The 15647-nt window shown below is 35.5% G+C and overlaps 1 protein-coding gene across 2 annotated transcripts in view; it reads left to right on the forward strand.

The window, feature by feature from the left end:
• HIPK3 (homeodomain interacting protein kinase 3) overlaps nt 1-15647 on the forward strand; it is a 92649-nt gene extending 77002 nt beyond the window's left edge. Inside the window, exons 4-17 of one of the 2 annotated variants that reach the window (XM_068554195.1) lie at nt 396-515; nt 1430-1516; nt 2009-2193; nt 3265-3424; nt 3842-3965; nt 8678-8799; nt 9441-9565; nt 9657-9818; nt 9976-10038; nt 10337-10633; nt 10944-11084; nt 12584-12819; nt 13102-13229; nt 14085-15647. In XM_068554195.1, the coding sequence (XP_068410296.1) occupies nt 396-515; nt 1430-1516; nt 2009-2193; nt 3265-3424; nt 3842-3965; nt 8678-8799; nt 9441-9565; nt 9657-9818; nt 9976-10038; nt 10337-10633; nt 10944-11084; nt 12584-12819; nt 13102-13229; nt 14085-14561 (2427 nt within the window). In that variant the 3' untranslated portion in view covers nt 14562-15647. The remainder of the gene's footprint in view (nt 1-395; nt 516-1429; nt 1517-2008; nt 2194-3264; nt 3425-3841; nt 3966-8677; nt 8800-9440; nt 9566-9656; nt 9819-9975; nt 10039-10336; nt 10634-10943; nt 11085-12583; nt 12820-13101; nt 13230-14084) is intronic. The other variant, XM_068554196.1, reaches the window with a different exon arrangement.

Consider the following 15647-nt stretch of genomic DNA (forward strand, 5'->3'; position numbering starts at 1 on the left):
GGATGTATTCTTTTTATTTTCCATATTTACTCATATTATAACCTTAGCATAAATCATAACAATTCAGATTTTTTCCCATTCCTTCAGGGCTAACAAACTGTTTGTTCTTTTTGACCCAACTTGAGCATCACCTCATCTGGAACTTTATATGACTACAATTATTTTATGTGTCTCTTCTTTGCCTTTCCATAAGGCATGTATTTATTATACCTGTATTATATCAATATATATTACACTGTATTATAATTGCTTACTTCTATGTTCCCCACTAGACTGATTTCTTAGGGCACACACTGTACCTCATTTAACTCTTGACCTAACATCTAGCTTAGTGTCTGATATAGTTGTTCAATAAATATCTTAATGCCTCTTCTGTTTTGTAAATTATTTTTCAGATTCGATACATTTCTCAGACTCAAGGTTTACCAGGAGAACAGTTGTTAAATGTGGGTACAAAATCCACAAGATTTTTTTGCAGAGAAACAGATATCTCTCATTCTGGTTGGAGATTAAAGGTAATTCATTAAAAAAAATATTTAGAAAAACATTTTCTAAGATGCCTCATGTTCACAGATAATACACTCTGTGCCTATTTTTCTTTCATTGCACTTTTTTCTTCTTTTGAATTCTCATTTTTGACAGTCCCCCTCCCCCACCCCCCCTTTTAACGAGGAGAGTCCTTTCTGAATACCTTAGCTCATTCTCTAACCTGGCAACACAATTATTAACTCATTTTAAATAGTTAAAAAAATTTTTATGTGTATCATTTTGTGTTTATCTTCCCTACCCAGTTCTACATTTATTAAGCTTTATAGGACAGGGATTGAATCTAACCACTTACTACATAACCCAAGTACCTAATTTATTCCTAGGATTAGTAAATCTTTAATGATTAACTTTAGTTATTTTGTTAAGGAAATTTATCTATATGTGTAATATTTTTTGATCTGAACCTGAACTTCTCATTTTTTGTATACTTCTAAAAACTTACATTTAAAAAAATTTTTATTTTATTTATTTATTTTTGGCTGCATTGGGTCCACTCTTTGTTGCGGTTAGTGGGCTTCTCATTGCAGTGGCTTCTCGTTGCGGAGCACGGGCTCTAGGCGGGTCGGCTTCAGTAGTTGCGGCTCACGGGCTCTAGAGCGCAGGCTCAGTAGTTGTGGCACACAGGCTTAGTTCCTCCGCAGCATGTGGGATCCTCCCGGACCAGGGCTCAAACCCATGTCCCCTGCCTTGGCAGGTGGATTCTTAACCACTGCACCACCAGGGAAGTCCCAAAATTACATTTTTGATAGTTATTCTTTTGAAACTACTACTTGCCTTAGAATATTCAATATATTAGGCTAAATGTGCCAGAATTGAAGAAATAAAGAATTTACAAATGGTGGGTAATAAGATATTTTCCTTCTCTGATATATTCGATAAGACACTGGAAGAACATGAGGCTGAGACAGGAATGAAGTCTAAAGAAGCCAGAAAGTACATATTCAACAGTCTGGATGATATAGTGCATGTGAGTACCACAGTCACATTTGTCAATCTTATGCTTAAGTTGGTGGACTTGAATGCCAAGAATGCCAAAACATGTTAATCATTTTCTACGTGACGTAGAGTGCTTGCTGTTTTTAAGCTTTTCAAACAAAATTGATTCTAAGGTTTCAGGAACTAAATTGCATTCATCTTTATCAAATATTTAATTTGTATTATTCAAGTATTTTCTTTAAAAAGGAAAACTCTAACAGACATGTTTCTTTTCCTTACATCTCTCTAGAAGTGGCTATTTGTTTAGTTAAAAAAATTTTTTTTTCCTGCTTTGAGTGCTCTTTGGTACCTCAAAATATTTTTGAGGATTTGTTAACCTCAATTGTTCTTTCTTATTTCAAAATAATTGTAGTTCTTTGTTCTTTCCTGTGTTGTGGGCTTTTTTTGTAAACTGTGAGGCTTTAACATATACTACCTTGTATGGCTTATTTTTATTCGATGACTTGAAATTTTGATTTTGCAGGTGAACACAGTGATGGATTTGGAAGGAAGTGATCTTTTGGCTGAGAAAGCTGATAGAAGAGAATTTGTTAGTCTGTTGAAAAAAATGTTGCTGATTGATGCAGATTTAAGAATTACTCCAGCAGAGACTTTGAACCATGCTTTTGTTAATATGAAACATCTTCTAGATTTCCCGCATAGCAACCAGTATGTTACTCTAAAATCTTTTAAAATGATTCTGGAGAAATGATAATGCTGTTTGTGGTAAACCAGTGTGTTAGAAAAATGATTCAATTTCTTCATTAAATATAAGTAAACTGAGTAAAAAGAGGTTAAGCTAACTTGGCCAAGTTCACATAGACAGTAAATTGCAGAGTAGAAATAGAATGCAAATCTAAATCACATTCCAATGTTCTTTTTCCAAAATAGCATACTGAGAATGACTGAGTGATGTCGTTTTACATGACATTCTTACCTTAATAACCAGGCATATTTATAGTTAAAGGAAGTGTTAAGTTGTTCCTCCCTCAATTTTGAGTCCTGCAAACTCCATTTTCAATTTCCTTTCACAGCATTTGCTTTTCTTTTCCCCCTTCTTTCCCGTCTGTGTTGTGGAAGGAAAGGAGGTTTTTTTTTATGGGTTAGTAGAGAAGAGTATATGCCCAAATTGAGAAGGACTTAGAAGAGTTACCTTAGGCAAATCTTGTGAATTCTTTGAACCCCAGTCCTCTTTTTTATAGGCTGAAGAGAGTAAAGTAAGTGACTTAAAATAGCTTCTTTTAATATTTTAAAAATATTGAATGAAGGAGGTAAAGGAACAAACTGATATTCGTTATTGTGAATTACAATTAAAATAGATGTTTCTATAAAGCCCAACTAGTCTCCACACCCCCAGTACTTAAAAATGTCTAATGGTTTCTGTATATAAGCACTTTGAAAATAACGTAGTAACCACATACATGGTGCCATTAATTTAGGGATGTGGAGATTTAAAAGTTTAGAAAAAAACTGTTTAGGGTAGGGGTCATAAAATTATAACCAAAAAGTGCCCACTATTGCTTTGCTGTCTCAAGAAAATATTCCAGATACAAGTATATACTTCTGCTTGCTTTGAAATTTGATCTTACAGGATTTCCTAGTAGAAATACTATTGGAAATATGCAGATTAAGTGTAAGCCATAGACTTTTTTTTTCCTTTTAGAAATAATTTTTAATCTTAAACTACTCTAAACATTAACAAAATAATATTACAATTACCTTTCGATTTTTCTTTTGCAGTGTAAAGTCCTGTTTTCATATTATGGATATTTGTAAGTCCCATCCGAATTCATGTGACACAAATAATCACAATAAAACTTCACTCTTGAGACCAGTTGCTCCAAGCAGTACTGCTAATCTGACAGCAAATTTTACTAAAATTGGCACATTAAGAAGTCAGGTAAGAACTTATAGTATTTGATAATTTATGCTCCTCTTTTTTTTTTTTTTTTTAAATGATTGCTCATTTGCTTTTGAAATATGCAGAAGTTTCCATGTCAGCAGTTAGAAGTTCCAGTGCTGATGAAGTCTTACTATGGCTGTTCTGTTAAATCTCTAATATTTCAGGGTAACAGTTGGAGCATATCTACTCAAATCCATTTTTTTCCTTCACCTTTTATTCTTTCAGTATGATCTACCTGCCCTTCTATGTCTCAACTCTACAAAAAGTAGACTTCAGTAAGATCAATTTCTGGGTCCATTTTTATCATAGAATTATGATTTTTTGAAATGCATTTGATTTCTACTTATAAAGTATGTGTACAGCAATTAGAAGCCTGCTCTGTATAATGAATGCCATGTACGTCTATCGTTTCAGGCATTAACCACATCTGCTCATTCAGTTGTGCACCATGGGATTCCTCTGCAGGCTGGAACTGCTCATTTTGGTTGTGGTGATGCTTTTCAGCAGACCCTGATTATCTGTCCACCAGCTATTCAAGGTATACTTTTATTTAAATTACACTTTGAATTTAGGCATGCATTACTTTAAAATACGTTTAGGCATCTATTCATTAAATATACTGCATGGGTTTTGCTACATTTACTGCTACATTTGAATTTAATTTAAGCAGGTCAGTAGCCTTTCGACCAGTGATACTTCTTGACTGCAGCTCCACTGTAGTCATCATTAACAAAATGGACCATATGACAGTTGTATTTCCTGTAGAGTCTAGCATGATAACATACCTTAGTGGAAATTAATGAACTTGGAAAGAAAGGTATGGATTATCCTATACTGGGTATAACTGCTCCAGATGTTCAAGTAAGTACTTATCTGCATGTCATCACTGGACATTACAGTGATTGAGAGCTCAGTTCTTTAAGTTTTGGCCAGAGGATTTCTTTCCTAGAATATTGTAGTCTTGTTCTTTACCCATAGCTTAGTTTGTTTGTTTGCTTGAAGATTGATTTTGATCAAATTGCCCTTATTTAGATAAAAATATCAAATCAAATCCTCAAGTGAGATGGTGACAGAATACCTTTGAAGATGCCATAAATTTTCACACTGAGGAACTTCTTAGTGGTAAAAGGGTGATAGCAATGAACTTTTTGACTGGAATAGCTAGCATAAAGCCCTCTTTCCTAGGTCCTTTGGTAGCGTTTTGTCCTTGCTGGGCTGTAACACCTAGTTATATCTTAAAATCAAGAGATTGATTCCAAATGGGCCTGAAATGACTCTTTGAAGCGTGGTGGTAATGCTGTATAGTGTTAAGTGAGAGCTCTTGGTGCTAAGTGGGCCTGGGATCTAGTTCTCTTTCTGCTATTTGCTCTGCCATCCCAGACAAGTCTGTTAACTTGCTTCAGCCTTTGTCAAAGAAAACAGACTGAATAGATACTATCTTGATCGTTTCCAGCTGTAATATTTCTGGATTCTGAAGGTTACATTTGAAATTTTTATTTCATTTAAGGATGTGAGCAACTTTTTTAAGTTTTTATTTTAATCTTCCCCACAGTGCCTAACAAAGCACCAAGAATATGTTTGTTGACTTGCTTGGCTGGTAATGAGAGATGTGAAAACATGGCAGCTCTTTAGCCACTTTGGTTCTACCAGGGTAGCTTTGGTCTGTTATCTGTGACAGTGACCCATGGCTGGTTTGGTAATAAAAATACCTATATCATATTGTCAGCACTCTTAAAGATGCTGTTGTGTTTCTTTGTTTTTCTTCGACTGTTTATTGTAAAAATTTCAAACATATAGAGAAGTTCAAAGAATAATAACGTCCTTTCTCCTAGATTCAACAAGTATTAACATGTTATATTTGTTGTCTGTCTATTACACATACACATACTGTTAATAGTAAGTCATAGACATTTTACTTCTAAGTACTTGAGCATGCAAGACTGATGCTTTTTTGTTTTTCAATCAGTTACTACGTAAGTGGTATCTTGATAAATACATTTTCACTTAGATGAGTTTTTAATCTGTACTAGTAGATTCTTAGGTTCTAATGATCTCTTCTATGTACCAAAATCAGTTTTGGGGTCACCTACCTACAGTGTGGTATATTTCATCAAGATTTGGAGTAGCAGGGAATTCCCTGGCGTTCCAGTGGTTAGGATTCTGGGCTTTCACTGCTGTGGGCCTGGGTTTGATCCTTGGTAGTAGAACTAAGATCCTTCAAGCTGTGCGGCACAGCTTAAAAAAAAAAAAAAAAAAAGTTTGGAATAACGATTTTTTATTTTCAGAGCTACCTTCTGTTTGTACCAAAAGGCTTTGTGGACACATTTCTAAATACAATTGAGCATCATTCTTAAAACATTCAATGAGGTTAGGCAAATCTTTTATCTTTTTATGTAGCTTATAATTAATAAAACGTTAGTAACCTTTCTGTACATATGTTAACAACTGCACGTGGTTCCTAACAAGGATAACAGAAAGAAAAGAAGATACTGTCAGGCTCATTAACTCATCAAATGTGAAGAACAATAGTTTTAGAATTAATAGTGAGAGAAAGCAAAATATTTGTTGGCTTAAAGAACTAACAGGTGCAGTTGCAGCAGCATAACAGGCAGGCTCTGTAATATGTTGTCTCACTGTTTCTTATCTTAGTATAGTGTCTGCTTAGAAATGAAAGCTTTCCCTCTAATCCATTTTGGCATCTCTGTAGAAAATCCCATTATTGACCTTCTTACCCCTTTACCCCATAATGTGCCAATCCATTTCAAAGAAACATATTTAAATGATTATTGGGTAGCAGTTATGGTACCATTATACTTTGTATTTTAAAATAAAATTTATGTCTGTTGTCCTTCACTTTATATTTTTTACCTTGGGTCTACACTGTTTAAGTTCATCATGCGTTTCATATATTTTAGATACTATAGATATAACGTGTAGGTATAGCTATATGGATGCCACATCCCTAATATATATTTTTTTAATTTATTTATTTACTTATTTTTGGTTGTGTTGGGTCTTCGTTTCTGTGCGAGGGCCCTCTCCAGTTGCGGTGAGCGGGGGCCACTCTTCATCACGGTGCGCGGGCCTCTCACTATGGCGGCCTCTCTTATTGCGGAGCGCAGGCTCCAGAAGCGCAGGCTCAGCAGCTGTGGCTCACGGGCCCAGTTGCTCCGCGGCATGTGGGATCCTCCCAGACCAGGGCTCGAACCCGTGTCCCCTGCACCGGCAGGCGGACTCTCAACCACTGCACCACCAGGGAAGCCCCCACATCCCTAATATTGTGCCATGTTTAAGTACAGAAGACTTAGACAAGCTTTTACTTAACAAATTTGAGTGTAGGTTGTTGTATTTACTAAACAAGCATTTAACATTATTTGGCAATCTGAAAAGCTACTTATTCATCCCCTCTGGATGAAAACTGCTATTTTAGAATCAAATGCATTCCAGCAAAATTCTCCTCTGTTGTACTAGAACAGTCTTTAAACGTTTTGTGTCATGCTTTCCAGGTATCAAGCAAATGTAATCAAAGATAAAAATTTTAGCTAACCTAATAAGCGTATAGAAAATTGGGATCTGAACCTACTTTTGAATTTGATTTAAAAAAAGATTATAGGAGAATTCTTGTCTTACGGCATTGATTACGAGGAGAATTTAAGGGCAATCTGTTTTGTTTGGGATTTAAGAATTTGCTCTGTGATTTCATCCTTATCAAAGTGAGGATGCTTTTTTCTCTGATGAGATTCTCTATTGCTGCAATATATCTACACAGCCTGGGTGTGCTTATATTCCATTCCTTGGAGCATTTGCTGATCAAGACACGCTTTTTGGAAAGGGTTAGAAGGTCAGTTAAAGAAAATAACTCACAGATCTTTGTAGATCTAATTCACATGTAGCTCTTTTTTTTCTTTTTCTTTTTTTTTAACTTTTTTTGGCCATGCGCTGCAGCACGTGGGATCTTAGTTCCCTGACCAGGAATCGAACACTCACCCCCTGCATGGGAAGCGCAGAGTCTTAATCACTGGACCGCCAGGGAAGTCCCTCACATGTAGCTCTTTAGGTGGAGCTCAGAGGTTAGAACCTCCTGCCAGTAGGATAAGCACCTCTGTGAAGAAAATAAACACAATAAAATTCTCCTTAGAATTATCACTTACAAATATTTGTACAATAAAAAGTGTAAGGTTATTTTTCAGTAGGAAAAAAAAACAATTGTTTTTAAAAATTTTTTTTTAAATGGCTGATCACACAAGGTCACTTTCATCCAAAAACTGATTATGTTTAAATGATCTGCCAGCCCATATTGAAAGTAAGTGCTACAGTAGACTGGAATTATGAAGTAGTGAATTTATTCTAGTAACTCAGCTTACTAATCTTAGGAGATATCCCTAAAATCTTGTTAGTCAAAGTTCTTAGTTGGTGTAATACTACTTTACTCTCTTAAAGTTTAGTACCATAAGACTTAATATTTGCAAGGTGCTCTTGCAATGTATGACACGGACATATTAATATTAACAGGATTAACGTGGGTAGTAATCCTGCTTTCTAATTTTCCTAGGGGGTAAGCAAAATGGAACATGTTTTTCCTGGAGTTCCAGTAGCTCTCCACTAGAAATACTAGTAGATTAAACCACAATGATAAATGCTTAGTTGTGTCAACATATTAGGCAGAAAAGTTTGTTGTTTGCTTTTCCTTTAGAGGTTGAAATGAGTGTGTCATCCTGAATTTTATTGAATCATGTAAACCCTCATGGCCATTGAAGTTGAAGTTGTGATACATTCCTCCTTTGGTGACATGTATAAGATCCTATCATAGTTTTAAAGAAGAGAATACCAAGCATAGCTAAAAGTTTTTTGAAAAGATGAACATTTACCTGCTAGAGGATAAGGATGTTGAGCCAGATTCACCTTTCCGTGTCTTACCAGTGGCAGAACTTTCTAAAAGGAAAGTAAAGCTATAATAGCAAACTTTAAAAGGAATAGGAAGTTTCAAAAACAAATCATTCAACTTTGTGCATTTTAAAATGGTAGAAAGAGTAGCTCTATAATAATTTTTGGAATGATGTACCACAAGGTAGATAGACAGTATCTCACTTTCCAAGTAGATTGCTTTCTAATATTATGAAAATTTTATGCAGGGGATTTTTTCATAATCTTAATAAGAATTTTAACAATTCATAAATTTAAGAGTTTTATAAGGTAACTCAGAGAAAAGTTTTTCCTTTTATTTGAGAACTGTTCTTTTCTATTTCACAGGTATTCCTGCAACACATGGTAAACCCACTAGTTATTCAATAAGGGTAGATAATACAGTACCCCTTGTGACACAGGCCCCAGCCATGCAGCCACTACAGATCCGACCAGGAGTTCTTTCTCAGGTTGGTAATAATTCATTATTTTTACATATGTGCTGTCCTCCTTTTACTCAGGTAGAGGCACTAATCCATTTGTAATATATCAGCTGGTGCTGTTGGAAACAATGAAAATAACCTAGATGGGGATTCGATCCTTGTAGATTATTGACTTTAACTTTTATAATTATTAGAAGATTGTTACTTTTTTTTTTTAATTATTGAATTTTTAAATTTTTTAAAATTTTTTAATTTTTTTAACATCTTTATTGGAGTATAATTGCTTTACAGTGGTGTGTTAGTTTCTGCTTTATAACAAAGTGAATAAGTTATACATATACATATGTCCCCATATCTCTTCCCTCTTGCATCTCCCTCCCTCCCACCCTCCCTATCCCACCCCTCTAGGTGGTCACAAAGCACCGAGCTGATCTCCCTGTGCTATGCGGCTGCTTCCCACTAGCTATCTATTTTACGTTTGGTAGTATATATATATCCATGCCACTCTCTCACTTTGTCCCAGCTTACCCTTCCCCCTCCCCGTATTGTCAAGTCGATTCTCTAGTAGGTCTGTGTCTTTATTCCCGTCTAGAAGATTGTTACTTTGAGTTAACTTGTATCATACTAGTTTTTCTTTTGTTTTTGGTTTTGTTTTTTTGCTGCAACAGACATGGTCTGGTAGAACACAGCAGATGCTGGTACCTGCCTGGCAACAGATAACACCCATGGCTCCTGCTACTACTACATTAGCTTCTGAGGGTATGGCTGGTTCACAAAGGCTCGGAGACTGGGGGTAAGTTAAAAACAAGGGTACTTCTTTGTAAATAGTTTGCAAAATAGATATGGTAAAGTAGGGATTCAATTTTTCTAAATTTTCTCCCTAGGAAAATGATTTCACACAGCAATCATTACAGCTCAGTGATGCCGCAACCTCTTCTAACCAATCAGATCACCTTATCAGCCCCTCAGCCAATTAGTGTGGGCATCGCACATGTTGTGTGGCCTCAGCCTGCCACCACCAAGAAAAATAAACTGTGCCAGAACAGGTTGGTATTGATATTTTAACTTTCCTCTGCATTTTGAAAATTAATCATTAAAATAAATTTTGCATGTACACCAAAGGGTCACTCTTGTTGTATTCAAAATGACCTCTTTGATAGCTTTGTTACAAACACTAAGCCAGCTCCCTTCTCAATTTCTCAGAGGTATTTTGGTAAAACTAATGGAATGGGAGCCAGGAAGAGAGGAAATAAATGCTTTCAGTTGGTAAGATTGTCTTTATTGCCCTTTTGATTTATTATCTACCTATAATTTTAGACAATTTTAGATACTCAGATATCACATTTACCAAAAAAAAAAAAAAGACCATTTGAATATATGTAAATGCAATCTACACTCATATTTCTAGAGGTATTTTATATATCACAGACTCATGATCTGTATGTTAGTGTGTTATAATCTTAACAAATGAAGGTTTGCATTGTTAATTATAACAAGCTGTCTTAGAAAAACGTCATGTATATATTTTGATTATAGAAATGATACATTATTCCTTTGATTGCAGGAGTAATTCATTGCAGAATACCAATATCCCACAATCAGCATTTATTTCTCCAAAGATAGTAAATGGGAAAGATGTCGAGGAAGCAAGTTGCATAGAAACACAGGACAATCATAACTCAGAAGGAGAGGCAAGAAATTGTTGTGAAACTTCTATCAGGCAGGACTCTGATTCATCAGTTTCAGATAAACAGCGGCAAACCATCATCATCGCTGACTCCCCGAGTCCTGCGGTGAGTGTGATCACCATTAGCAGTGACACTGATGAGGAAGAGACGTCGCAGAGACATTCGCTCAGAGAGTAAGTGCCAAAAGCAGTTTCCTGTGGTTTTCCTGCATCCTTAAATAATGATGATGGCACCCTCTGCTGCAGTGGAAAAGAAAAAGCTTTGTGATTTATTACTTGTCTGTTCATGTCCTTCAGAGTAAACTTCCTGAATAGTGTTTAGCCATGATTACTATAGCATTTTTCCTGTATTATGCGCTTTAGATTTTTGTCCATGTAGGTCACTCTTAACTGTTTCATATCCTTAATTAAATAATGTAAATTTTGGCTACTTGGGGAGTATGTTCTCATTTTTGACCCAATTTTCCCTTCCCTCTTTACTTAGATGCAAAGGTAATCTGGATTGTGAAGCTTGCCAGAGCACTTTGAATATTGATCGGATTTGTTCATTAAGTAGTCCTGATAGTACTCTGAGCACCAGCTCCTCAGGGCAGTCCAGCCCATCCCCTTGCAAGAGACCGAACAGGTAAAGGAATTTCAATAGCAGTACATTATAAATATTAAGCCCACTAAAAAGCCTATGTTTCTTTTGTTGTTGTTTAAATTAGTAAGTACCTGCCAGTTTACCACAGTGACTTCCCTCTTGATCATAATTTTTGAACTAGATCATCTTTTTATAAATTCAGGTTTTAAGTAGTAATTTTCTTTACTATTACAGAACAGATCTAAATGAAAAATTGAGGTTCTAATAAATGATTTTTAAAGAATCATTTGTTTTTGAAAGGGTGAAAAAGCCACATTATCAACTCCAGCTCCACAGATTACTATTGTAATTTAAATTTGGAATAAGAACATATACTTCAGCAAAATAAAAAGGAATATTTTGCATAATAAAGTAATGACCCACTGTCAGTAGAGTATTTGCTGATTTTTTTTCTCTCATAGTGATTGATTTGCATGGTTTCATGTGTATTTCCTTCCTACCCTTCCCTTTGGCCAGGGACATGCGTTGCCACTAAAGTAGTGAGCTTCTCCTAACCTGCATGATGTACTAATGCATTGAGAGATGAGCCATAAAAATTTCAGTGAAATACATTTGATTTTAGCTTTTAGAAATTCTTTTTTTTAGTGGAAACAAAATTTGAAAAATTTCAGCTTTAATTTTGTTCGTTTTCTCTTTTTTCCTTAGTCAGGAAATATGGTTTTGAATAGTTTGGTTATAACTAAGCTCTGTGGAAGCATAAAGAAGTATTAACACATCTTCTTCTTATAACTTGTTTATAATGTGGTTTTGAAGTTGATATTATACATACGTATATGTAAATACACACATACATGTAAGATGTGTATATATATAAATAAGATACAAAGATAAAAATATATAATTAAAATATACATATAAAAAGAGATGCTTCAAATTGTTAAGTGTGAAGTGAGTAGTAAAACAGAATATAAATGCTGTAAAAATCCCAAGGAGTTGGGGGGTGGTGGGCAGGGCCCAAGGGTCAGGGCGAAAAGAGAAATAGGACTCCGGCTAGACCTTCAGAGAGGTGGGAAAGACCTTTCAGGTAACTGGTTAGTTAAAAGGACCCAAATTATCACTAAAGGCACGTATATAACATTAGAATTTAATCTGAAATATGCAAGTTGCATGCTTATATGTTTGTACATTTTGTTTCAGTTATCCAGAACAGTACTTCTTTTGTAGTGTCTTGATGAAATCTTCTGTAATTTATAAATGGGATTTTATGAACTGCTACTAAGGATCAAGTAGGAAGGGAAAGGAGGGAAAAATAAGTGCCAAGAGGGTGTTCCTAGACAGACAGAATTAGGGTTAGCAGTCTGAAAAGAGAATTAATGTGAGAGTCTAGGAAATCTATGAAAAATGTTTTTTTGATAAGAAGTTGTAATTAGGTATGAAATAGTTGAATAAGATTCTTGTCAATTTGCTGGGAGTCTGGAAATTATTTAACTTTAGATTTAATGTTGAAAAACATTGTTCATAAAAATACTTTCTTGTTGTAGTATGTCAGATGAAGAACAGGAAAGTAGTTGTGATACTGTGGATGGCTCTCCAACATCAGACTCTTCAGGACATGACAGTCCGTTTGCAGAGAGCAGTTTTGTGGCGGATACTCATCAAAACACAGAACTGGTAACCTCTGCTGACACAGAAACCAAACCAGCTGTTTGTACTGTTGTGGTGCCACCAATGGGACTAGAAAATGGATTAAATGCCGATGAGCATATGGCAAACACAGGTAAACTGAGTCCTCTCTGTTTCCCTGATCGTCCCTTAAAAGGTCTTAATTTAGGAACATTAGAGCCAAAAGTCATCTCTGAATTTCCAACCAGACCCTGCCAAATCTATTGTACAAAGGAGACATCTTCTAATATCACCCAGTCCTTGGAAACCATGAGATCTTTTCTTTTTATTTAATTTTAAGGTTCTCAAATCACTATTGTGTAAAATATCTAAAGACCTTTCTAATTTTTATATAAGAAGGAAAAGCAGCTACTCTCTGATATTTTGTTGTTGCCAGATTCTGTATGCCAGCCATTAATAAAAGGACGATCTGCTCCTGGAAGATTAAACCAGCCTTCCGCAGTAGGTAATCGTCAGCAAAAATTGACATCAGCATTCCAGCAGCAGCATTTGAATTTCAGTCAGGTATGTTTGTGAATTTATGAGTCTTTGGGATTCAAATTCAGCAGTTTTCTAACTGGGGGGAAAAAGATTCTCACACTGTATAAAATCTTAATAAATTTTTCCCTTTTCATTATCCCAAGTGACTTAGAAAGTAATTGGCTTAATAATAGGATAATTATCAGATTATCCATGGAAGTTGAATTTTTCAGAAAGATTAGGTTCTTAGGTTCTCTTAAAGTTTTTTAGTGTGTTTGTTGTCTTAGACCCTTTAAATCAGAATGCACACCAATGCATTGATGGTTACATTTCTTGTGTGTTAGTTGTGGTGATGGTGAGAGCTGCCTTATTGAGTACTTGCCATCTGGTCAGCACTGTGCTTGGCAGTTGTGTTTCACTTGGGGGAAAGAAAAGACCATAGGTATTGGAGTCAGACCTGCGTTCACATCCTGGTTTTGCCAAATGCTATGTATACTACCTTGGCCAGGTCTCTTCAACAAGTCTGGACCACAGTTAATGGGAATGATAGCTATATAACTATAATTAGAATTAAATACCATCTCGTATGTAAAGTGTTAGTCTTACATATAATCGGTGCTCCACAAATGGTAGCTATCAGTAGTGGTAGGAATAGTGACACTACTAGCAGGGGTAGTGGCAGTGTTAATATTATAATAATATGCAGTAATGCATATTAAAATGCTAATACTAATATATATATAAAATTGATCGATATTTTTCTCCACTCTATTTATACTTACTATAAGCTAAGATCTGAGAGATCCTCTGTGGGTTATCAGTCACAGAGTATCTTGTAATTTCCCTTTCTTTTTGACTTATAAAATATGTAATTAATCTTTTTGTTTTGTTTTTGGATAGGTTCAGCACTTTGGATCTGGGCATCAGGAGTGGAATGGAAACTTTGGACATCGAAGACAGCAAGCTTATATCCCTACTAGTGTTACCAGTAATCCATTCACTCTTTCTCATGGAAGTCCTAATCACACAGCTGTGCACGCCCATCTGGCTGGAAATACGCACCTCGGAGGACAGCCTACTCTACTTCCATACCCATCATCAGCTACCCTCAGCAGTGCTGCACCAGTGGCCCACCTCTTAGCCTCTCCATGTACCTCAAGACCTATGTTACAGCATCCAACTTATAATATCTCCCATCCCAGTGGCATAGTTCACCAAGTCCCAGTGGGCATAAATCCCCGTCTGTTACCATCCCCAACCATTCATCAGACTCAGTACAAACCAATCTTCCCACCACATTCTTACATTGCAGCATCACCTGCATATACTGGATTTCCACTGAGTCCAACCAAACTCAGCCAGTATCCATATATGTGAAAATTCAAAAGAGTATATTGAGGAAGCTCAATGATATAAACATTTGATTAAAAATAAAACATGGTATTTAATAAATATTAGCCATGGCACAAGAAAATTATTTTTGAATCATGTAGACTTGGGTGCAATTTAAACAACTTTGAGCTTTAAAAAAAACTCACTTTTAATGTGTTTTGCACATTTGGTATAACTTGTCTTTGGTCATGTTATCTTCTTATGTAGTAACTCTAGGCAGGTGACTTATGGGAGCAGAAGTCCAGTTTTGCTCCCGCTATTTTTTATAAAATTGCCTTCTAACTAGTGCAAGACACGTCTATATTTGGGAAGCCATTCTGTGTACAGATTTAGAGCAACAGATGCACATATGTCAGAATTACAGCATACAAGTGAATTGTATTATCTGTGTCTTAGTGTATAAATGTTGGGTCACTTACCTAAGAAATTGAGCTATTGTTCTTTACATTTGCATGTGTCTTTGCATGGGCACAATGTTGCCTAGACTTTGCTCTTAAATGTTGTTCTAATAATCTCAGCTGCATTGTAAACCGTTCCCACACATAGTGCCTTAAATATTTGAGGTTGTTAATGTTATTACTATATATAAATGTTGAGGACTGCAGCACTTAAAGTTCAGACTTTTTAGTTTCCTTTGATGGAGTAATGTTCATTTTTGGTTTTGTGTGATATGATTTCAGGTTGTAGCTGTTTTTTCCTTACTAAGAGGGCAGCATGTTTGCTATAGCTGAATTCTGCTGTCTGATTTTTCAGAATGATCTAGCTTCAAGAAGAGCAAGCAGGTAGTAGTGCTTAAGAAAAATTGATTCAGTATCTAATGGATAGTTGATACCTGTCACAACACAGCATTTTATATACTGTTAAGTGAAACTGCAATACAATCTAAGTTTATTTTGGGAGTGTTTGCTGTATAATTGGATTTAATAAAATGTTTAGAGATGCAGTAGGCATGACTTTGAGTAGATAATGAAAGAAAATGCAAAATGCTCATTGATTCATGATGTGGTTTCATCCTAGCTTGGGCAAACCATGCAGTATTTAATAAATAGTAGCAGAATATTTACTATTGAA

Source organism: Eschrichtius robustus, chromosome 11 (genome assembly GCF_028021215.1).
Source record: "Eschrichtius robustus isolate mEscRob2 chromosome 11, mEscRob2.pri, whole genome shotgun sequence".
Taxonomy (NCBI): Eukaryota; Metazoa; Chordata; class Mammalia; order Artiodactyla; family Eschrichtiidae; genus Eschrichtius; species Eschrichtius robustus.